We start from the raw sequence: 24,994 nt of genomic DNA, 5'->3' as shown, positions 1-24,994 counted from the left end.
TAGCATTGCTCCATTTGATGGAACTGTTTTTTTTTTTCTTGCTTCATCCGAGAGAATTTTTACACGTCGCTCAGCACAGATCAAGTCTGGGTTTAAACCGTGGTCATTATTACGTGAGAATACGTGCGGAACTGACGAAAAATGTTCTGATATTCCATCAAGGTATAAAAATTGTATCGCTACATAATGAACGGATTACTGTTGGACGGCAATGCTCAAACTGGAATGGGTCGGCAAACAGGCAAGCGTCGCTTCTGCCTCAAATTTACAATCCAATGTACCGGTAAATCTTTTGACCCACTGCATATTTAAAAAGGATGTTAAGCGGGCGGCGGTGACCAACCTTTTTTTGACCTAAGTCCTACTTTTCAAGCAACTAACCTCCCGCGATCGACCCGTTACCGCACGTGCACTCAACACACACACGTGGGCCATGATGAGCAACAGCCCAAAGGGCCCCGAACATAAACGAAACCGAAAATATTAAGTTGATACAAGCGTTTGTGAGTTGGGGAAAAGGAAATCGCTGCCTACCTTCGTGGGAGACCTGAGGCGGAAGCACCGGACGCACTTTCGCAGCGTGTTCACGATCGTGGCTCACGTGGACCGTTTGAAAACGCTCCTCCCGGCACTCCAGATTCTCTTTCTTCGCAAGCGCCGTCCGTCAATTGTACATGTAACAAAGTCTGAATAAGAATAATAATCAAAGATAGAGCGCAGCAGCTCTAATCGCAAACTGCAATTGCAGACGGCTGACCGCTAACAACTTCCGGTGATGCAGATCACGGGCCAACCGCAGGTTAAACGTCACCTGCTTTTTGATTTGATTTTTGTTTTAAATACTTTTTTTAATGAAACTGGTGGGATGCTTAGGGTGAAGTGCACACTAACACAAATATATATATTATTAATAAGACACACACAGACGCACAAATCCCCCCCACCCAAATTCTCCCTCCACCCCTCGTGATCGACTTGGAGCAGTCCGCCGACTACCGGTCGACCGCGATCAACTATAAATTGTAAAGTGATTAGAGCACATTGTGATGGTGGAAGTGGAAAGAGGCCAACGCAATTGTCGCAGATGTATTTTGCTTTGGCAGGTGTGCGCAATTTTTCAAAACAACGCAAAACAAACTACTTGTATTGTGCTTAACTGAGTTAATAACTTTTCATGTGAAGTAAAAAAAAAAAAAAAAACAACACAAGACAGCACATTCTTTTCATATGAATAGAAAACAAACTGGGACCATAAAGTACTTTTAGGCGGACACCTACTCTTAAAGCAGAGGTTTTAATATTCATGCCAAAATGCTGTCAATTTGTCATTCTTCAAGGGCTGGATCTCTGCTCAAGTCGAGACCACCAGCTACTGTGAGCAAAGAAGTCCACTCCCCGTGCGGTGTGCCTTGAACTCACCGGCCCATCATGACAAAACGTGTACATTTTTCATTTTAAAATCAAACGCCATTTTAGACGCAAACCCTAACGGCGGCGTGGTCATATCCAGTGTTGATTGAATCCCAACAGTATGGGGGCTCAGGGTGAAAGGATTCAAGGAAAAAGATCACACCGGCAGAAGCAACGGTTTTGACGACACGAAGGGGGCGGGTTAAAAACAACGGGGAAAAGCGAACAAGCACGGCGCAAGGCATGACTTGCCATCGGTCTTTCTGCAATACGATAAAGCCTTGAAGATATTGTGCCGTCGCATCCACTTGTCAAAGGAGGAGGAGTCAGCGGGGAAGATCAACATTGACGATCATGCAAATCCACGGAGGACAAACGATGCGGCGCCGCCGCTCTTCCGAGACTGACCGGACCGAGCGGAGCTTTCCGAACATCGGCGCGTAAACGGTACGCCGGACCATTTCATCGAGCTGCAAGTGTACACTGTATTGACGTAGGAGTCTGGCCCCCTGTGGCGGCCATGTTGGCTCTGCTGTCCTGTTGTCCAATTGTGGCTCGTCGCCCCAGGAGGTCTTTGTCATATGTTTGTCGAGCGACTCCTCCGTAGACGACTGCTGCCAGGTGAGCGGCGGTGACCGCCGGGGGCTTTCACTGCTTCTCGGGGTCCCACTTTGGCAGCCTCTGCAAGATGGCCTGATGGTCAACGCCGACAGTGGCCACCAGGCCTCCTTTGTTGAGAGGAGTCCCACTGTAGTCGATCTCCTCCCCCTTCAGAGTTGTCATGTGGCCCCCTAGCAGCCAAAGTTTCATGCAACTCAGTTAGTGTGCCGCCGTGCCTACTGGAACACACATTAGAAAGCCGCAATGCAACCCAACCCAACGCCGCGGGGAGCTCAGATGGGCGTGGAAATGTCTGCGAGCCACTCTGAATTTGACCAGTTGAGTCAAAAATGGATTCTTCCGATTGGGAGTTTGAGCCATCGTGCTTGCATGGGGTCATAGGGCACACTGGTCTGCAGCAGACATCACAATGACATGAACTGTAGGGGCCCTTTTCCTTTGCCTTTTTTGGAGACGTTTAAGCCAGAGGATCAAGTGTTTTCGTGTATGATGTCATGGACTGATGAGCAACGTTTTTTTTTTTTTTTGCTTTTTTTGTTGGCTTTTTGCAAGCTGACACACAACCAACCTTAACACTCTGCGAATGGTTATCCATCACTGGAGGCTGTATTTTAATATTTGAAATCTTCACGTGAATGTGTTTTTCTGTCTGTAAGACAGAATATTTGCTCGACTAAATGTCTGCGCAGGAAATATGAGGGCGTAAATGTGTCCGTTAGTTGAACATTTGGAGCTCGGCCGGCAGCTGCGAATGGATTGAATTCCCTCATCACAACATTTCACGCTGAAAGGTCAAAAACATCATCATGTGGGCGCGTCGGGTTTTCCCCTGTACGCGACGGGCAATTTGAAACGGGGAGACGGAGAGTTGAAGAGATTACCGTGCGCAGAGAGAAGGGCTGCACCAGCGCAGATGTCCCATTTCTTGATCATGGTGACGTGGACGTAAACGTCGGCTTGGTCTACGGGCTCTTTATCCGCCGAAGGCATCTGCAAGAGCGACAGGACCTTGTACCCTGAAAGAGAGACAAGACCACCACGGTGAAGCTCGGAAGACTTTACAGATGCGCCATACGTTGAATGGAATTTTCGACGTGGCCTGCCTAGCATGGAAATACCAGAAAAACAAAAGGATTCCGCTTTGGGTCCCTTTGAAAAATATTTCATGATTGATGCCAACATCAACGTAAAAGAGCATCTTACCTGCTCCTCCCGCTTCGATAATTGTGGTGCTGTTTCCAAAAGCGTCGTGAACGAAGCTTTTAACCTTCCCCGAGTGAGAGCGGGACACAATTACTTTCGGAGGGCTAACGCTATAAGACGAGCGAGGAGTCATATTGGATCCCTGATTCACAAGCGCCCAGGCTGCCGGAGAGATGAGAAAGTGGGGTCAAGTTCAGGTCGTTATTTGTAGGACTACTCTGTACTTTTACTTTGGTCATGTTATTCTAAAGAAAGAGTACTCTTACTTGAGTACGGATTTGGGCTACACTACCCAGCTCTTGCCAAAATCAACTGGGAGAGCCTGACAAGTTCACTTACCAGTGAAGCCGGTAAATGGCCGGTGTATGACACCAATGACCGGTTTACCGTTAACAGCCACGCAGACCATTGTCGTCACATACTTGACCAAGGACTCTGGGAAGCAAGAAAAAAAACAAAAACAAAAAAATCAAAAGAAGGGTGGTGGAGAGTAGATTTCAAGTGATTCTAGGATATCAACCCAAACAATTAGTATTTTCAAGAAATCGCGATATGTTCCAAACCTAAGTCGATGTGCATTATATAAGACTTCTTTATTTGGCCTTTTATTTAGGTGAGTTGATTCGGGTCACTTTGGAAAGGGACCTATTTTTCATGAAAAAGATTTCATGGGGAACCAGCAAACAAAAATAGAAATAACGTATGCTGAAATAATGATCTACTCTCAATTTATTCACAAGTGCATTGATTGCACATCAAAACAATGTACTTCAGTCATTTTTGCTCTAATATCGTTTCATCAGTTAAAAGAGACTTCTTAACATACAATGCTTCCGGTGCGTCTTAAATACGAATGGAAAAAATTAAAAACAGACCCGCTTATTGAGATTGCACTGTTCCGTAAAAGACAGTTCTCAAAAGCGAGCGGGAGATTGAAAGTTACGGCCCCGCTTGATGTTTTATAGCTCGCGGGGTCCAGGGACCCAAGTTAGAGAATCATGGCTCCAAACCACGAGGAGACCGAACCTGTATATTCCTGCGTGGCATCCAAAGGATCGATCCACACAGTAACGCTCTCGGCGGGGACTTCTTTGTGTCCTTCGATCTTCTCTAGTATGTCTGCTGGAATGTCCCGACTCCACAATGCAGTGTTATCCACAATGCTGTCATGTTCCTCGCTGTTCACCTGGGGTGAGAAGGGAAAAAAAGACCAACAACAAAACACACACAAAGTTAACCAATTGGTGTGGAAAAGGAGGAAAATTCAAATGGCACCAGTGTTTTTAGTTGACCAACAATCTATGTTCATAAAATGGGTGAAACCACGACAACTAACTCACAAATGTTTAATTGTGCTATCAATAGTCGGGTGTCGAGCGTACCGGGAGTTTAAACTGTAAAAAACAAGCAAACAAACACAAAAGCATACCTTGATCTCTGGGAAGGTGTTCTTGACAAGATTGTACATTTTGCGATGTGAAAGCAAGTCCCCCATAGTCAGAAGCTCAACGGCCCCCTCCTTTGTCTTTCCCTTTGATTTCTCGTTCAGATTGTTTTCATCGCGCACCTTCTTCACCTATTCAATAAAACACAAAATTATCCATCGCGCTTGTCACTACCATAACCAACACAGTAGGGGTACTTTTTTTTTAAGAAGTGAGGGTGTGGGGGGGGGGGTTGTTTTTTTAACCTCCTTGCCGCCAAGAACTGCAGCCTCCACCGACACAGCCAGAAGTTCTCTCAGGTCTATGTTCCTCCTCTGGCTGCAAAGAAAAATGGTGATGGTAAATTGGGCCAGATCAAGTCATTTTTATCTGAGGATCATAATTTGTGTCATCAAGTGTTATGAGCAGCTGGGAGAGCACTGAACTGACATCCTGTTAAAGACACACCCATCAGGATACACAGTACTGTATTTGTTTTTGTCAAACGAGAATTCCATATGGAAGTCGAACATACGCCTTGCTGTATGACGCTCCCCGCACCTCGCTTAAAACAACAAAATAGTACACTTGTTCGTGGCATAGCTAGGGAGTCTCATCACCCCATCCCGACCTCGTAATCCTCGGATAAAATGAGATCGACCGAGGTCATCGGGACACAGCGACTTGTATTACGCGTATTAGAACAGTGGGCGAGAGACTCACCTGAAAGCAGACAGTCTGCGGGAGATGACCCCGGCGTACACGTGGTATAAAATGCCGAGCGCAATAAGGCAAAAAACGGCCACGCCGAAAGGAGACAGGCGAATACCCATCGGAGCCATACTGGCCAAAATCTATCTTAGTGATGGGAGAAAAGCGAGCGATCGTTCAAACGCTACGTGACGTGGCTATTGCGGCCGATGGAGAGCCTTTAAATTGCCAACCGAAGCTTCGTCACACACGGACTAATTTGGGTGGATAGGCATGCGAAGCCGCTAGATGAATACCAGAACATACCAAATAAACTGTCAATGCAGTACTGTCCCCCCCACCCCCTAAAAAACAAGCTCTTATTCCAGTTAAAGGTTCGGTCGTTTAGCGCTAAACAAGACTTTACGGATCAAATTATTCTAACTTCCGATCGTGTCTTCCCTTTCATTGGACCAATTTGTTGCTCTGAAATCCGTAGAATCTAACAGCGGTTTCTGTCGTGTCGAACGTAGACCTGTACAATCCTGCCTCTGTTCACTCATCTTCCTTTTCAACGACCACCAGGGTCAGATGACGCGCATCTCTTCCGGGTTGCTACTGACGCCATCACTGTGGGACACACATAAACGACATACTAAACGATTCATATTCATCTCTCGCTCTCTTTCTCTCTCACACAAATAAAAGGTTTGTGGAATCAAAAAATACCCCCTGTGTCCGAATGTCCACCCTTGTCCCCTAACCATATTCACGATATATTCTTGCACTATATAGTAGACCCTACCTCGCCGAATAGCTGAAGCTGTACATCAGGCAAAAATGGGAAAGAATTTACCGACGTTTCAACAATTCGTGCACTCACTTCCCAAACGTTTATTGAAAATTGTCTAAAGGTTACGTAACAGTGGCAAACACGATCCTGTCTCACTTTTTTTGGAACCCACTGCAGCCACAGAATTCTAAGTTCATGATTATTTGCCAAAAACAAAGTTCATCTGTTTTAACATGAAATATCTCACCTCTGTCGTGTATTCAATTAAATATAGGTGAAACATGATTAGGAAATCATTGTAATCTGTTTTTATGATCGACACAACATTCCAACTTCACTGGATTTGGGTTTGTATTTAAAAAAAAAAAGACCATTGAACATTTGACATCAACATGGGGGCGGGGAGGGGGTTACATTTACAAATAATATTGTTGCAGTTGACCATTACAGAGCCATAAAAAGGGATTTTTAATGATGGTGCAAGAAGCAATGCTGTTCATTAGAAGCAACACGCATAAACCGTATGTTTGATAGTCTAACTCCATCATGTTGAAATCATCTCCATCACATCAGGTTTTTCTTTGTTTGTTTTTTTTAACTTTCCCCTGAGACTGGGAAAATTCTATAATCAAATCTATAATCACTTATCATAGTATATTACGTATTCATGATTGCATTTTCATGATTATTATGTAGGTTTTTTTTTGGGGGGGGGGAGGGGTTAAAAAATAAACTCCCCTCCCAGCATGCATTTCAATGGGCATCAATGAAAAAGAATGCGGAAGGCTTTTCCTTCCCTATTATCTTTGTTCTAAATCTCCACACTTTCTATCGGGTCCTCCTGTCTCTGCTGGCCACTTGACTGAAATGTGGTAGGACTTCAGCTCCTCATCTGACACAAAGTCTGGGGCGCGACTCATCAGGTCATGACCGCGAAATGACTTTGGGAAGGCGATGACATCACGTATGCTGGAAGCCCCCACCATGATGGAAACCAGCCGGTCCAAACCTTCAAAAAAAAATAATAAATGCACGTATTGTATTTTTAGTTGCGAGATTTGATTTTGTTGTAGTTCCCTTGCGCTGACAGAAGATCTTTTTTTTTCTTGAATTCACTCATTGCTCTGAATTGCTTTTCAAAATCCTTCTGTTCATTGACGTATTACTTCTAATTTCCATCATTTGGAATATTTCAAAATATTTTACTGTTAAAAAAATGAAAAACATCACATTCCTTCTCCAGTTTCATTCACCAAAGAACTTGTTTCATCAAATGAGTCACGGCCCCCAAAAAGGGGGTCAGGGAGAAACAGCTGAACAGAACTGTGCAGTTTGTTTTAACTTCCTAAACTTGAGTCCTGCGTGGAATCTTACCAAGCGCAATACCGGCATGTGGTGGCGCGCCAGAGTCCAGAGCCTCCAACAGGTGAGAAAGAACAGTGGGATCCTCCTGAGGAGAAAAACGCCACAACTGTTGAGTTTTTCTCCACGCAAAGGGGATTTTGGGGAAGAAGCCAAACCAATTGTTGGAAGCGTGCCTCAGGAGCAAGTTTGCCATATCGAGCGGATGCGTCCGTGTCAAGTTTTTCACCTTGAGGATATTCTTTAAAACGTGAAGTTGCTCCGAAGCCTTGTGGATTCGAACCGAACCTCCTCCAATCTCACAACCATTCAACACGAGGTCATAGTGCTGGCCACGAACCTCATATGACAAAGAAGAAAAATCCAGACACAACTACATTACCGAGTTCATTATTCAGTCATTCCAATACGAGAGCAATATACTTTTTCTGGCTGCGTGTAGAGTAATGCTGTGTCCTCTGGCGCCGGAGCGGTAAATGGATGATGGGCAGACTCCAGCTGCTCCGGCTCGTCCTTTTTGGGCAAGAAGAGGGGGAAATCCACAACCCACAGGAAATGAAAGGCCGAAGAGTCGCGGACTGTCAAGCCATGAGACTCCAGGAGCTCTGCGCACTGTAAACGAAGACTCCCGAGCATTGGGCGCTGAGAATAAAGCAGATACGCGATGGTTAATAAAAGACGCCTAGACAGTAGTAATACTTTTTCTACAACTCAAGTGTATTTTTCTAGAGGGCTTGAAAACAACCACCGCTGTATACAAAGTGCTGTACATGGAGCAAAAATAATTCAGACAACAATCAATGAAATACTGAATGAATATCGAAGACACTGGAAAGCACAAAAGCAGTCCAACTAAAAATCAAGTCTCATGCCAAGTCAGAAGCCAAAGACTAAAAATTGAGATTTAAGACAAAGATGGGCAGCGATCAGCGGGGACCGGCAACGGCAAAGGCAGGCTCCATCCCCTCGGAGCCTGCGCTTCAATTCTCGCTACCCCCTCTAGTGTCTGGTCCGCAGACCCGAGGCACCGGGCAGGGAGCTCAGAGAGGGAAGGTGTGCTGAGGCCATTTCAAGAGTTGAAAAGAAATAATAAGGCTGAAAAAGAACTCTAAAATGGAGAGGGAGCCAGTGAAGTGCTTCCTCTTACGAGTACCAGCCAAGAGGCGAGCAGCGGCATTTTGGACCAACTGGAGATGCTTCATGGAGGAGTGGCTGACTCCACGAATGACTGTTTCAAAGTGCTCACCAGAGAAAGGAGAGCCTTGACTTCAGCCAGCTGCTGTAGATGAAACAAGTTGGACTTAACAACGGCACCGATTTGCCGGTCCGAGTTCAAAATCGCTGTCCAGTTGAAGACCCAAGTTACAGACTGTTGGCTTACGAGAAGGAGCCGTGGGGCCCCGAGTCGGCAGGATGGGATGGACGAGGGCCACTGGGACCAAACCCCATCGCTTCTGTCTTCTTTCCATTGAAATTCAAGAGATGGCGTGCCCTTCCAGGGTTACTCATGCATGGTTTCATGAGGGGCCCATTTCATACCAGAACTTCAATGGGACCAGCGGCGATCAGCAGCAGGTCTCCTGGTTCGGCGGCCGTCTTCCGCAGTACAGCATCAGTGGCGGGGCCTGACAAGAGTTTCTTCAGAGGAGACTTCAGGGTTCCATCTTCTCTGACCAGCACTAAACTCACCTCCTTGGGACAACACAAAAGTTCATGTCGGGTGACTAGATTTGGGCTCACACTCACTCGCTCGCTCACTCTTGGCTTGGGCCTTGTGTGGCGTTTGCATGCTCTAAATTGGCCGTTGGTGGCAATGTGTAAGTGAACGGCTATTTGGTCTTTCTGCCCTGTGATGATAGACTGCCGACTAGTCCGGCCGCAAGTTGACCGGACGAAGTTTTTCAGCTTGACTCACTTTTTATTTATTTTACTTTTTTAAACCCAGACTATTATTTCAGTGGCGGTGACATTCCCCCCTCGCCCACCCTCCATTTAATTTGTCAAGTATTATTTCCTTTCAGAACCCTCCTGAAAATACAAACAGACCATGGTAAACTGAAATGCATTAATAGATATTCAAGACTTTTATAAACTGAATCAACTTATCTTCTAAGAACAAAACAGAACCTCTTTGGAGTCTCATTTGATTTATTTTGCAGTATGTAGGCACCAAAGAGTGAAAAGAACTACCCGGTACCTTGAATATGTAACATTTTAAATACTTTATTTATTTAACTGTACTCATTTGAACACAGACACACACAAAAATAATACGACTACTAATGGTAATAATAAAAATACTAATCACAGGCAATCGCCAATCATCCTCTTACCTGGTTAAAATGAGTCTTGGATGTTTGTTTCAGTTCTTCTAAATCTTTCCCCGTGAATAGTTGCTGAAAATAAGTTGTAAAATTGTCAAGCTAACAAGAAAAGGAAGTGATCCTGTTCTCCCAAAAGAAAAAAGTTTGCTCTTACTGCTCCCCTGGGCACACAGATGGCCAAAACAGAGCTTCCCGCTTTGCTGACAGCCGATTTGAAGAAACCGATATCGGTGGACAGGAAAACGTCTCGGAGGTCCGTCAGCTGAATGCGAAGGAACGGCAGAGAGTCAACGTTAACCGTGCAGGAGAAACATGGTGGCAAAAAGTTGGGGATTCTCATTTGACAAAACCAGCTTCTTGTGGGCATTGATTGATAAGTTAAAAACAAACAAAAAAAACAGTGAATTACGGTATGAGGAGCGCTGTGAATAACCTACGGTGACTGTTCAAAAATGGATTTCCGTAACTCGGTAGACAAACAGCATTTGGGTTCCAATTTTCATGGAAATGATCTTGCAAATGTCGATTGAGAATCACGCAAGAAAGGGAGAAAATGTTCATTTCAAGCGCCATAGTCAACTAAAAAATAAAAAGTGACTTCCGAAATGCAAGCTTAAAAAAGTCGCAGATGAACAAGAAATTTCGTCTGAAGGCCACGACAAAGCCCACTTGAAGATTCAGGATTTGTGTTCACAGATGTCATCCAGGAGACAGAAGTAGTGCACCTTCATGCCAAATCTGGTATCAGGTTTGTCCACCCCATAGTCCCTCATGGCCTCTTCATACGTCACGCATGGGAAAGGAAGCGGGAGCGGGCCTTTCTCTGCAGGCCACGAGTATTCCAACAAACCTTCCACCAGGGACATGATGCCCGCCTGGTCCACAAAAGACATTTCGATGTCGACCTGTAGAGTCACATTTGCAATGAGGCGGAGGGGAAAAAAAATAAAATAAAATCAAATACATTTCCAGCAATGGAAATGACTCTTCTGGAGACGTGTCGAGAAGGCGAGACATCGTTACCTGGGTGAACTCGGGCTGCCGATCCGGTTTGGAGCCTTCATCTCGATAGCACCGAGCTATCTGGAAGTACCTGTGTCAGTCACCGTGCACATTTTACTTGACGTGTACAAGAGCAACTATTACACCAAATATTGATTGATTTATTTTCCTCCTAATTTAAGTGCCTTTTTTTTTTACTCATTATTTAACCCAATGCCGGAAGTGGGTCATGGAAAAACCATCCCTCCCACCGCTAAGCTTCGAGAGGAGCGACTGCAATGTCCCACCTGTCAATCCCAGCCACCATTAGAAGCTGCTTGAACTGCTGAGGACTCTGAGGGAGGGAATAGAAACGACCCGGGTCTCTGGACGGAACCACAAACTCTTTGGCTCCCTAAGAGCAGCGGGAAAAGACGCATTAGACGAGCCTCGGGGTTGGGAAGATCAAAAGTCTGGCTAACCTGCAATAATAAGTATATTTAGTTCATGCCTATTTCACGGAATCACACTGTACTTACCCCTGGTGTTTTTCTAAACAATGTTGGGGTTTCTACGTCAACAAAACCTACAAAGTGGAAGAGAAACAAACAAAAACAGAAGGTCAATTAAGAGGCGGTTCAGAGACCGGAGAGATGGATGGGACATGAGAATGCGAGCCAAGTACTGATAGTGCAGCGCTACACTTGTCCGACTGCGAGAAAAGAAGCGTGTTTGTCCAGCTCCTTGCCCCCCCTCAACAGGAGAAGCAGCGGAAAAAAATTGATGGACAGCCGGATGCAAAGAATATGGCCATTTTCCATACCGTGTATGTTGCAGAGATATTCTCTCATCCTCATCACAAGTTGAGACCTCAGTCGGAGGTTCTTCTGCAAGCTAGAAGACCTCAGGTCCAGGTAGCGAAACTGCATGCGTAACGATTCTGATTTCTGGGCAACAGAACAGATGGCAAATGATTGACATGAACAGCGTGAGGAGCGACGTGCGGCCGCTTACTTTCACAAAGTCCTTAATCTCAAACGGCACGAGCCTCGGGGTTGGGAAGATCAAAAGTCTGGCTAACCTGCAATAATAAGTATATTTAGTTCATGCCTATTTCACGGAATCACACTGTACTTACCCCTGGTGTTTTTCTAAACAATGTTGGGGTTTCTACGTCAACAAAACCTACAAAGTGGAAGAGAAACAAACAAAAACAGAAGGTCAATTAAGAGGCGGTTCAGAGACCGGAGAGATGGATGGGACATGAGAATGCGAGCCAAGTACTGAAAGTGTAGCGCTACACTCGTCCGACTGCGAGACAAGAAGCGTGTTTGTCCACCTCCTTGCCCCCTCTCAACAGGAGAAGCAGCGGAGAAAATGGATGGACAGCCGGAGGCGAAGAATATGGCCATTTTCCATACCGTGTACGTTACAGAGACATTCTCTCATCCTCATCACGAGTTGAGACCTCAGTCGGAGGTTCTTCTGCAAGCTAGAAGACCTCAGGTCCAGGTAGCGAAACTGCATGCGTAACGATTCTGATTTCTGGGCAACAGAACAGATGGCAAATGATTGACATGAACAGCGTGAGGAGCGACGTGCGGCCGCTTACTTTCACAAAGTCCTTAATCTCAAACGGCAACTTCTGGCACACATTGAAAACTTCCACGTCCTCCGCAAGGACTTCTACGTCTCCAGTTGGCATCCCCTGTCATAAAGGCAACGTGATGACGACAGCATCTCCGCAGACACCAGCCACAAAGCAGACAGCCCCGAAATCATCAGAGACTTCGCTCTGTTTGCGAGCGCGTAAACGCCGTACCCCCGCGTGACTTCATGGAACTGGGCAACGGCCTCCGTTTAACTCGCCAGGGTAATTGAATGAAATGAGTTTGGTGGCTTCCGCGCGCTTATTCGGGTAACGCGTTCAAGAAGTGAGGTCATGAGCAGACAGTCAGGCTCCTTGAGGACACTTGGGCAAATATTTCTCAGGAGCGCGTGACGGATTCTCACCTGAAAAGACGGATCGCTTGCTGGCACCTGAGAAAACAAAAGGAGACCACATGGATGAACCGAAAACCACAATGACCCTGCAGTAAAATTCTAACACACACACACACACACATACACACACACACACACACACATATATATATATATATACATATACATATATACATATATTTATATTTATATACACATTTTTTTTGGGTGTGTGTGTGTGTAAGTCAGCAGGAATCAAACGGCCATCGCCAGATAATCAAGACAATACTAAATACAATCATGTGGAACACTTACTTCCTGCTGAGGTATAAGTACTTGGGTCAAGCCGCTGAAGTCTCGTAGAATGACAAACAGGTCTTGTCTGCTTAGGACACAAATAGCAATTGTCACCATAAAACAAGGAACATTGCCATGCCCAGGCACGTTTTTCTTGAACTAGTACCATTTTATTCATTGAACTACTGTGATTGTGTTGGCTTCAGTGTTTTCTCTCATATTTGAAAGCACCTCAGGTATTGGACCCATCCACACAATGTGACCTTCTCTCCAATATGCTCAGATCTCAGTTGTCCACAGGTGTGACTCCTAAAAGACAAAGAGCTGCTTCCTGAGGACAAAAAAAAAGTGACAGTGACATAGTTAACACTCTTTTTTATGACATTTTATTTACAATAAACTGTTACTGAATACTCTATAATAGTTGCGCCGTTCAATACAAAACTTTTAAGGTGTTGTCTTATCAGTTATCATGCTGCTTTACGTTTGTCTCTTTTGACACATCATTTAAAAAAGAAAGAAAAAAGAAAAAGAATATAATTATATAAGGAGTGACACAAGTGTATTTGCTGCTGATGTACTACAGGTAAATCTGATTGATTGTATCAGACCTTATCGACACATAATTCTGCTTGCGATGTACCTGTGATCGAAGAGTTGGATGCGTGGGAATTGTCGAAGCAGCTCGGGTGTTTCACTTGTGGTCTCCCGATAAGGTTTCCTTGACCTGAAGTCGAGGTTATGTGGCGATAAGAAATTCCATGAGCTCCAAGTGCACGGAGTGTCCTCTGCACCATATATCTGCATGTTGTGGCCATTACGTATTCATGAATTGTACTACATGAAGATAATTTCTATGCGTGGGATATGCCTCGTTTCGAGGATCAGGGCGTGTAAAATATGATCTGCCTTCAGAGTCAAACAAACAAAAAACCGTTGGACAAACTGTTCGAGGTCATATCTTTATCAATTTCTGATTCAATCAAATTAGACCCTCTGTGTTTTAATTACGCATGGTCAAGGATGGCGCAGAACGGAGAGAAGCCCGATCGGTCCAATTCCTCCCTGTCTCATGCCAGACCGGTTATAGTTCATTCGCTGCCTTAGCGAAGATCTCGTTCAAATTCAATAGTACTTTAAAAAGGTAACCACGTTTTTTTTCAGCCCTTCAGTCAAACGTAGCGTTATCCTTTGGAAACACCATAACATTGTGCGGAGTTGTGCACCCCCGCCCTAACTCACATGGTTTCGTCCAGTTTCTTCTTCTCTTGAATCTATTCGCAAATTGAAGCGAGAGCGCCTCCAATTGGCTATGACAATACAGCATGCAAGCACGCCGACGGTGGTCCGTTATTAAAGCTGTGACATTAAACAACACTGCACGGTATCAAACAGACAATAGAGTTAGTGCAATGTTTTGGTTTTTCGGTACCGTGTCAAATTAAGTTCGTGGCGGAATAGTTAAAAGTTCTGTCCACACAGATGTTTGTTTTTCGTTCATGATTCAATTATTTGCATAGATGCCGCGATATAGTCTTTGTCCATAGAGTGGCGCTGATATACATGAAATATTTCCGTTTCTCAATTATATCAGGAAAGCAAAAAACGTAACGCTCAAATGGTAGCATTGTTCATTCTTCAGTTTCCCGACATAAAACAAATCAAGATTCAAATCAAGACGAAAATTGTAAATCGACCACAAATGTCTTTCTCGGGTCCTGTGCTGGTGTTGCACACACGACTCCCTTTCTGCACACATCGATAAAAAATGTCATTAAAAACTTCATTAATCTTAAGTGTCGTAGCCTAGCAGAGGGCGCTCAGTGTGCGGCGTATCAAATAACAGCGTTTAAAATTCCGTGAATAGAAAAACATCAACTTTTCGTCGTTTGAAATGGCTCAAATCATAACTTTCTCGATTAACGCTGAATCAAAGTTGGTCGAAATTCCCATACCCATCATGCACCGCGCGGACCCGGAGCTCTGCAAGTGATCTATTGTGGCTGGCATGAAAGTGCACTTCCTTGATGATCCACAAGAGGTAACCGTGAGGTTAATGATGTTGTGGCCATTACGTATTCATGAATTGTACTACAGGAAGATCATTTCTATGCGTGCGATATGCCTCGTTTCGAGGATCAGGGCGTGTATGAGGTTAATGACCACTTCGGATCAGCCGCCATTCCGATTGTATGCCTCGAACCCGACCGAAATAAATAACATGGGAGGATATTGGAAAGGTTCATAATATGTGTAATTACGAAATATCAGCGTTGATTTATAGATTCTGTTGTGCTCCCTGTGTCATTCTTGGCCCTATTTTTCAATGTGTTTTAATAACAGCTCGAATATCACTTGACAAACAAACGTGCTGAATGAAAAGGATCGAATTTCAGGGAGAGCGCGCCTGCATAACAATGACATCATCAGCCAACTGTCGCCTCCCTGTCTCATGCCAGACCGGTTATAGTTCATTCACTGCCTTAGCGAAGATCTCGTTCAAATTCAAAAGTACTTTAAAAAGGGAGCCACGTTTTTTTCAGCCCTCCAGTCAAACTGAGATCAGATGGTCAAGGGAGCTGCATTTCTGCCAGTTGTTTCACTCCCTGGATGGATCTCTCTCTTTCTCTCTCCTTCAACTTAGCGTTATCCTTTGGAAACACCATAACATTGTGCGGAGTTGTGCACCCCCGTCCTAACACATATGGTTTCGTCCAATTTCTTCTTCTCTTGAGTCTATTTGCAAATTGAACCGAGAGCGCCTCCAATTGGCTGTGACAATACAAGCATGCAAGCACGCCGACGGTGGTCCGTTACTAAAGAACAACACTGCACGGTATCAAACAGACAATAGAGTTAGTGCAATGTTTTGGTTTTTCGGTACCGTGTCAAATTAAGTTCGTGGCGGAATAGTTAAAAGTTCTGTCCACACAGATGTTTGTTTTTCGTTCATGATTCAATTATTTGCATAGATGCCGCGATATAGTCTTTGTCCATAGAGTGGCGCTGATATACATGAAATATTTCCGTTTCTCAATTATATCAGGAAAGCAAAAAACGTAACGCTCAAATGGTAGCATTGTTCATTCTTCAGTTTCCCGACATAAAACAAATCAAGATTCAAATCAAGAAGAAAATTGTAAATCGACCGCAAATGTCTTTCTTGGGTCCTGTGCCGGTGTTGCACACACGACCCCCTTTCTGCACACATCGATAAAAAATGTCATTAAAAACTTCATTAATCTTAAGTGTCGTAGCCCAGCAGAGGGCGCTCAGTGTATGGAGTATCAAACAACACCGTTTAAAATTGCGTGAATAGAAAAAACATCAACTTTCCGGCGTTTGAAATGGCTCAAATCGTAACTTTCTCGATTAACGCTGAATCAAAGTTGGTCGAAATTCCCATACCCATCATGCACCGCGTGGACCCGGAGCTCTGCAAGTGATCTATTGTGGCTGGCATGAAAGTGCACTTCCTTGATGATCCACAAGAGGTAACCGTGAGGTTAATGACCACTTCGGATCAGCCGCCATTCCGGTTGTATGCCTCGAACCCGAACGAAATAAATAACATGGGAGGAAATTGGAAAGGTGCATAATATGTGTAATTACGAAATATCAGCGTTGATTTATAGATTCTGTTGTGCTCCCTGTGTCATTCTTGGCCCTATTTTTCAATGTGTTTTAATAACAGCTCGAATATCACTTGACAAACAAACGTGCTGAATGAAAAGGATCGAATTTCAGGGAGAGAGCGCCTGGATAACAATGACATCATCTCATGGAGATCAGATGGTCAAGGGAGCTGCATTTCTGCCAGGTGTTTCACTCCCTGGATGGATCTCTCTCTCCTTCTCTCTCTCTCTGCCTGGCTATCTAAAAGACACCAACCACCAAATATAATTTCTTGTCGCTTCCTTATGTCTCGTTGTGTCACTTGGTGCAAAGCAGAATTTTGAGAATGCACTCATAATTGTCCTTAGGGTCCATACAAAAATTAGCATATACCATCGACACCCAAGGGGGCTGGTTAAATGGCAAACTTGAGGGTGACAGCAACGCTCCCCCAGACTGAGTCAACGGGGACTCAGTCAGACACACTAGCAGGCGCGCACCCCCAGCGCGCGGCACATTTGTGACATTGGCCTTCAGTGAGCCCGACTTAATCCACCATTTTCTATTACAATGATGCAATATAAACCACAGGGACGTATCGTGACCAAAATTCGGCCTGGAAATCTTCGTCACCCCTAGAGTGGGGCATTCTTTACGGCGGCTGTCACGCCCCAAAAGGTAATCGGCGTCGACGTGGGGTGTGGCGGTGTCTCCCGGCCGCCCAGGAATCTCACGGAATTCCCGGTGGGCCCCATCCCCCGGATAAATCGTCAATATTACCACATCCCACACCCCTTTCACATCTGCAAGTCTTCGAGTGCAGCTGTATTGAACTCGAACGAGACCCATGTTACCATGGTAACGATCGGTTTCCAGCTGTTAGTCTTCCCCATTTGGTCGGCAGGAACCCATCTTTAAGGACTTGAGGTTTGGAACAGGAGGTTTATAGATTGAGTTCGGGTAGCAAGATGTTGTCTGCCTCCTCATTATGTCAATTTTGAGCCAGGGAACGACCCCTCGCCCTAAGCCCCCACACTCCAAGCGCAGCTCGAGAGGTGCGGCACGAGCTCATTCTGATGTCACTCCTTGTACAGCACAATACGCTTGCATGTGTGCGATCTGGTTCTCTGTGTGCTGTGTAATACAAACACAGCATCGTGAAATACGAATTTCCCCTTGAGGGATTCTAATCAGTATAAGAAATGGAATTAAAAGTGAATTAAAATGAAATGACACCTGCTGACCTACTTCTCCACCCCCTCACCTCCTATTTCCACCAGTGTCCTGCTGCATCTATGATGACCTCATAGCCGCACCCGGTCCGTGTGTGCGTGCGCGTGTGTGTTCAATGATGCGGATGATCCACTGATCTGTGATTGATGCGGTGTTCCCCCTCCCCCCTTTTTGCAAGGCTCCATTTTCCTCTAGTACCTCACAATTTATGGGGAGGGGCGGGGGGTTGTCGGTCGTCAGGGACCCAGGTGAGAAGAGCATGAGGAGGAGCGCACACACACTATCAAGCAGTGTATGGCTACAACGCACAGCTGACTCCCAGTGACGTCAGTGTTTTGAATGGTGTCATGGACCGCACACGGAGGTATGACAACCACAAGCAGGATAAAATTCTGTCATAAAATTCCAGAATGCTTTCTTTCACTTTGTACAAACAACAATGGAAGTCTGCCTTTGTTTCTCCCAAGTGGATGTCGAGTGTCGGTGCAAAAGGTGACATCACACAAGCAGCTGTGAATGGAGACACAGTCTCACAAAGCAGAAAAAAAAACTGTCTCACAAAGAACCCCCCCCCACACACACACACACACATGCAAAGCATTTGATTTAACAGCACTTCCTCCCCCAGCTAAAAGGAGGCTACATTGCGATCGATCGCAGCAGTGCCACTCACAGGTTGTCAAATCTTTTGAGCTCAACAGTTGATCTCTTCTTTCGTGGCTGTGTGTTTTATTCATCCAACAGTACATGGTCTCGTAGATAAACCCCTTTGCTCTGTCCGACTGGCCCCCCAACAATGGGTCTTTGATAGGCCTTTGCCATCGCCCCTTTTGTTGGTGCTCGTTCGGGGCCTGTCCCCAGGTGAGCACCAGTCCTTTCTTTTTCCACCAGCGAAATCGGCTCAGCTTGAAACGGGTGCTTCAGCTGGCCTCAACTATTTGTTGGTTCCAGAAGACTCTGGCAGGAACTACGTCAGGGGGCGGGGTTATCATGATGAAGGCAGAAGTAGAGGAATGAGTCACTGGACACAAGTTTTGCACAAACAGTCGAAGAGTGATGATGAGTGATGATGGACATGCATGCTATTTTTTTTTTTTTTCATAGCCCCTGTCCTCATTTGTGCGATGGGTGAGCTACCCCAGCCGACTTTCAGCGTCAGGCCAGGTACAGCAAGCACTGGTTCCTAGTCAATGGCGGGTCATGTATGAGGCTAGCGACACTCGCAATCATACCTTTGAATAATTTGCTTTTGGAATGTGCGAGGAAGCCAGATACACACAAGCACAGAGAGAAGATGCAAATTCCACACAGGAAGGCCGGGCTCCAGATTCAGAGCCACACGTGCTAATCAATAGTACCCCGTGCTTGCCGAAATTGACCTTGAGAGTGACCCGTGTTTATTTGATGGCTATATGCTACAGACGCAGTCGCATATATTCATTCAGATCAGGTTCCTCCTCCATCCTGTCCATCTGTCTGTCTGGCTGGCTGCTCATTCATCCATCATCCTTCTTACAGTGAGCCAATCAATATGTGATGTCAGGATGAGGTAAGTGATGAGTTCAGAGTCATGAAGCCACATGATAGGCTGATAACAGCGCCATCAGCAGCCGCTGCTGGAAATTGATGGCGCCCAGAATTCTGGATCATATTTCACCCGTTTTTCCCTCTCCCTCTCACATACGGACGCACACGCACACACACACACAGAGTGAGGATCCCATATCTCCTGCCACAGAAATGGATTTTTCGCCAGCAGACCACACAGGGTGGATTCATATCTCTATTGATTGAGATGTGGAGATGAACTGAAAGGAATCAAATGAGATCAGCCTGGCAAGTAAATTGCAAAGTAATCAAATTAATCTGTTGAAGATACAGAGATTGAAAAGGTTACAATTATTCATGAGGTATTCGGTTACACCAAAAAGCCATTGCTGCGGCGTGGAAGTCAAATCGCACATGAAGGATGAGATACGATGATTCCAATGGTTTTCGAACCACAGCGAGATGAAGGGCATGGAGAAAAGTGTAGAAATGTGACACAAAAAAATCCTCAAGCGGTTATTAAACAACACCAGGGAACACACTCAATAGAATATACTAAGGTTAAGAAATCTCACACTCTTTTTTTTCCCTTAAAGTTTGTTATTCACTCCCCACCCATAAGAAATCATTCTGTACCATTTGTTAAAACTGTTCGGATGACCTGACAGTCGAACAAAAGTGGAATGATCTGTGAAAAAAAGGCTCTCTCTGGCCCCATCTTCTACCTCTAACTTGATTTTTAAGAAACCGCCACAATCAAGGAAAAGCAACCATTCATACACAGAATTTGGCGTCCATTTACGAGTGCACTCATGGTGCCGTTTTTTGTCATAGGAGGCACACCGCCACAGCCTTGCCCTGCTGGTACTAGGAACTGTTTGCCAAGAACCGGGCGCAGGACTCGCCAGCAGAAACAGAGCCAAAGGACCTAAGGCACCTGAGAGGATTCAGAAACGAATTTGCAACATTTTTGCTCGACGGATATGTTTTTTTTAAAATTTGAATGGATCATACATTCCCCAAAACAACATTTCAAATCGGTAACGTTCAGTATGACAGTAACCCCCTATGACGAAGAAAGCCCCTTTTCACACTGCATTTGGCAAGATGCAGCGCACCCTCGTCAAACTCAAAAGCAAATCTCCGTTTTGACTTCTTCGCAGTATACCGTGTCAACACTCCCAAATATTGGCATGCTTGCAACCAGTCGGGTGCAGTGCGAAAAGGGCTTTACTCACACTCGCAACCCAGCGGCCGTAGTATTACTTCTGCTGCGATTTTCATGACGCTACATATGCATTCGCTGTGACTATTCGTCGTGACGACACAGTTCGAATCAGGTGCCATTGAGCACAGCCAAGTTCGAGGATTGCGCTTTTGCACTTACGTGGGAGGCGTGGCTTTGATCAGAGTGGGTGGGGTAAGTGAAATGAGTCCACGTTCATATGCCGCAAGTAGTTTTAACACCCCAAAGTCCCTCTTTCGACACAAGTTTGAAAAAAAAAATCACACACACTGAAATGTACTCAAGTAGAAAAGCAGAAGACTTTTTGCCAGAGTGAGTCACTCATATAATTTGCTTGGCGCAGTTTTCGCGCCGGATGTCCAACCCACCAATTTTTACCCGCGGTTGGAACTGGCAGCGCGGAAGTACGAAGTTAAAACTATATTTTTTCTCAGTTATATACAATATCAATTTAACTTGGTACAGTAATCGTAAAGAATCTTTTTTTTTCTGAGCACCCGTCTCCAGCAATGTGTCCAAGCATGAAGGTACGCCTTCTGCCATAATGTCAGAAAAGCACACAACCTCCATTTAGCCTGAGGCGGAAGTGAGGTTGAATGAATGTCATTGTGTTGTGTATGGAGATGGAGGAGGTGGGAGGGGTGTTTCACTGGCTCACGTTTCTTCCATTTGTCTCCCTTGGTAACAGAGGGAGAGATAGTCATAACCTCAGAGCAAACAGGAGGACATCTGGAGCTGCTTCTCTCCTCCTCCTCGTCGTCGTCCAGCCTCCTTTGTTTGTCCCCCTCTCGAACTTGTCCCTTTCCTCTCTTTCCTTCCTCTGACCTCCCCTCCCCTCCCTTAATTTTTTTTCATATTCTCTTCGCTGTGTCACTCGCTGGGGGCTATCAATCATGGAAGCCGCCAGGCTGTAGGTGGTCATGCCGACGGCAGATGGCTCTTTATCGCTCAAGCCCTGGCCTCGCCATGACAACTACAGAGAGCAGGAAGCGACACATCCAGCAGAGTGGAGAGATTCGTGTTGACAGGGCGGGCGCGCGCGCACACGCACACACACACACTCTCTCTCTCTCTCTATCTGTCTACCTATCTAAATTTCGTACAAGAGACCGCTAAACCATCTAGCTACCTGTCAATCCTGCTTTTGTCCATCACCTGTCTGTCCATCTGCCCGTCAGGAAACAAGATTAAGGGCATGACGACTACCATCTCAAATAGCAAGTGCTAAATTACTTGTTCACACATGCTAACAGACTGCGTGTGCTGTTGGCAACAAGTGTCAAAGTAGGGTGAACGGATTTTCAAAATTAAAAACCGTGAAACTACAATTTACGATAAATTCTGACCAAGAACTATTTATCAACTCAATTCCAATGAAGGTGCTTGCCCGCTCAGTCATTCGCAAAGATGGGCCGAGGTTCACCTCATTGTGAGAAACTGTGTGTGAAGACAGTCAAACAGTTTAAGTACAATGCTCCTCAACGTACAATTGCAAGGAATTGAGGGATTCCAGGATCTATGGTGCAGGGGGGGGGGGTCCGAGAATCTGGAGGAATTGCTGCACGGAAGTGGCAAGGCCGAAAACCAACAGTGAATGGCTGGGACCTTCCATCCCGCAGCAAAAACCAACATGTGTAAAGGATATCACCACATGGGCTCAGGAACACTTCGGAAAACCAATGTCAGTAAACGCAGCGTCAAAAATACTTTTGGGGACACGTAAAGCCATCGCTGATTAAAATTTGCTGTTGATCAGTGCATTCATTGTTTTACTTGTAGAAAACGCCGTACTGATCGACATGACCTGAGTTAAGACGGATAACAAGGTCAAAGAATTCTTAAGAGAAGAAACTAGGGTACACTCTGCTGGCTTGGTATTTTGGTGCGAATGTCTGCGTCTGGGTCGGCTGGTGGATTTCACGTTCCACTTCCTCTGGCAAGACGATTAGGCCAGACGTCTGTCACACCCACATATTATGCTGCTCCCCACTGTCTGCTGGGAGAAACACACACACACATACACATACACACACGTTTAGAAAACTGACAACATTCTGTATGATTTATAGATTGCCGAGTTGTCTCCCAAGATTTTATTCTCTTATCAATATTCTAAATATTCCCCCCGCCCCCGTTTCAATGTCTTCCAATAACATGGCAAATTACACCAACAACAGTCTGTGATTAATAAAGCAAAAAAAACAAGAACAAAAATCATTGACCAGTTATTTGTGACACACACAATGTTATTTGTCTCTGAGGGTCCACCAGATAAAGGACAAGGAGACGTGACCAACACACATACACATGCGGAAACCCCCCCCCCCCCAAAAAAAAGTACTTGCCTTGTTAAAAAATGAATTTACCGCCTAACTGCATTTTCATGTCAAATTGTGTCCTCAAGTGATTATTTCCCATTTAGATTCAACTGTTAGAAATAGTTTTTTTTTAACTTTGCTGTAAAATAATGCTGTAATTACATTTTCAGCGTGGTCTCAGTTTGAAATGACTCCCCCAAATTGCATAATGAAGTAGGCTGAGACAAACTGAGATTTGGTTTCCTAGGCGAATATCATGATCCACTTTTATTAAAAGCATCATAGCTACAAGTCATCAATACATGATGTCTGGGGGGAGAAAAAAAATACACACAACCCAAAAAAAAAACCAAGAAAAAAAAAAAAGAAAAAACATTTACATTGAAAGTCTGTAAACTTCAAGGCTAGATAAGAATTTTGAGGTAATGCTCTTCAGCTTGCTGGCTAAAAGTAACAACAAGTCCATTTTTTTCAAGAAAAGTAGCTAAGTAATAAAGGTACCTGATTACTTTAACTCTTTAACACCAGTGCATCAACAGGAACAGAGTGAGACAAAACTGATTGCAGTACTTATTTGTCATCAGTTACAGTTTTAGGTGGGGTTTTTTTTTTTCTATTAATACGACACTTGTGGTTTAATTCAGAGTCTGCGTGTTGGGCGAGATATGATGGAACATTCAAAAGCTGCCATAGTTATTGCTGTCTCAGCATCACAGAGATGTGACAAAGTGTGTGTGTGTGTGTGTCTGTGTGTGTGTGTTGGGCTGGCTGTGATAGTGAATAGTAAGGTTGGATCTGTACTTTCAAATATTTGAAGCATGTGCGGCGCTTGATTTATCTTGAGTCGCTTCAGCCGTTATTTGGAAACAAATCAAGCACCGCGGTTGCTTTTCAAGTATTCAAAAAAAAAAAAAAAAAAAAGACAGCAAAAATGTCAACTCAAAATTCATTTGTTGACCTTCATATAGTTAGAAGAACATGTTTCAGTCCTGTTCTGGCCAGGTCTGGTGTCAGTGTGAGTGACTAGAGCAACAGTCTCATTTAAGAGAGAGGGGAGCTGCGGGTGGTCTCGAACCAGCAGGGCGTGACAGGCCAACCGCCAACATCCACCTCAAAAGAATCAACCTGAAACATTCCGGTGGGCTCCAAATCCTTTCACGGGCCCCCTCAGCGGCGTGGCTAGTTCCAACCTGACCACCCCCCGCCCCCTTCCCCCTTCCCCATGTGTAGCTGACCAATCGGGGCTCGGCGGACAGCAGACCGGACCTGTCTGCCTTTGCTGTGCTACAAACTAGCTCCTTCCCAAGTGACAAGACAGGATTTGGAGACTGGCAGTGGAAAGACTCAAAACTGGTATTCAGTGTGGGACAGGGACTGAGTAGTACAAGGTCAGCTAGTGTGTGTACGCACACACACAGCTGAAGGAAGGCGGGGGGTGGGTCCTGCCACTTTACAGGAGGCTATTTAGGGCTACAGTGGGTGTAGTGGTAGGCTGATAGGTTGTGTGCGCACGTGTGGTAGGCAGGTTGGCCTGCTTCTCCTCCTTAAGAGTCCGACATGGGAAAACTACAGTAATGAGCGACATCAACTCCATTCCCCACAATTCATTTTGGAGAAGCTTCAGATGACCTTTCTTGGCTAGAGGCGAGAGGCTTCCCAGAAACGTCAAGCAGGCCGCACAAGCACGACAAGTCGAACTAAAACAAGGTTTGAGAGCTGAAAGCAGCAGCAATAATAACAACAATAATAATAATAATAATCAAAATAATAGCACTACTGGAACTTTGTGAAGACCAAGTGGAGATGCAAACTGGCCAAAAGTCTTTGAACATGAGGTGAGCTGGAACTACACTAACAATCCAACTTAACTTAACACACACACATACACACACCTCGTGCCTCTCTGACACAGAGGAAATCCAAGCCTGGCGGAGAGAGAGGGGGGG

At 45.1% G+C, this 24,994-nt stretch overlaps 2 protein-coding genes across 2 annotated transcripts; both read right to left on the bottom strand.

Annotated features, from left to right (window-relative positions):
* Positions 1-1,257: 1,257 nt before the first annotated feature.
* bpnt2 (3'(2'), 5'-bisphosphate nucleotidase 2) lies at positions 1,258-5,957 on the bottom strand. The gene is made up of 8 exons (XM_019869294.1): positions 5,382-5,957; positions 4,925-4,997; positions 4,664-4,810; positions 4,261-4,420; positions 3,574-3,669; positions 3,235-3,396; positions 2,913-3,047; positions 1,258-2,201 (listed from the first exon to the last, which is right to left on the bottom strand). The coding sequence occupies exons 1-8, from the start codon at positions 5,498-5,500 to the stop codon at positions 2,059-2,061; spliced, it is 1,035 nt and encodes a 344-aa protein (XP_019724853.1). The 5' UTR covers positions 5,501-5,957; the 3' UTR covers positions 1,258-2,058.
* A 907-nt stretch (positions 5,958-6,864) lies between these two features.
* Positions 6,865-14,343, bottom strand: dars2 (aspartyl-tRNA synthetase 2, mitochondrial). The gene is given in 16 exon segments (XM_019869308.1): positions 6,865-7,150; positions 7,516-7,591; positions 7,733-7,843; positions 7,927-8,145; positions 9,043-9,195; positions 9,837-9,899; positions 9,982-10,089; positions 10,553-10,732; positions 10,851-10,920; positions 11,117-11,223; positions 11,348-11,394; positions 11,632-11,755; positions 12,421-12,603; positions 13,101-13,173; positions 13,320-13,419; positions 13,732-14,343. Coding segments are annotated over 16 exon segments (1,998 nt in total). The 5' UTR covers positions 13,907-14,343; the 3' UTR covers positions 6,865-6,941.
* Between the last annotated feature and the right edge of the window lie 10,651 nt (positions 14,344-24,994).

This window comes from Hippocampus comes, unplaced genomic scaffold (genome assembly GCF_001891065.2).
Source record: "Hippocampus comes isolate QL1 unplaced genomic scaffold, H_comes_QL1_v1.1 scaffold117, whole genome shotgun sequence".
Lineage (NCBI taxonomy): Eukaryota > Metazoa > Chordata > Actinopteri > Syngnathiformes > Syngnathidae > Hippocampus > Hippocampus comes.
The sequence above is the reverse complement of the archived record's forward strand: the minus strand, read 5'-3'. Positions and strand labels throughout refer to the sequence as shown.

What these genes read in the sequence shown, in the direction of transcription:
- bpnt2 (XM_019869294.1), bottom strand. Translation starts at nt 5,500, where the DNA reads ATGGCTCCGATGGGTATTCGCCTGTCTCCTTTCGGCGTGGCCGTTTTT. An exon ending in CGCAGACTGTCTGCTTTCAG is followed by an intron (nt 4,998 to 5,381) that starts GTGAGTCTCTCG and finishes TTTTCTTTGCAG; the next exon opens with CCAGAGGAGGAACATAGACC. An exon ending in GCCATTTACCGGCTTCACTG is followed by an intron (nt 3,397 to 3,573) that starts GTAAGTGAACTT and finishes TCTCTCCGGCAG; the next exon opens with CCTGGGCGCTTGTGAATCAG.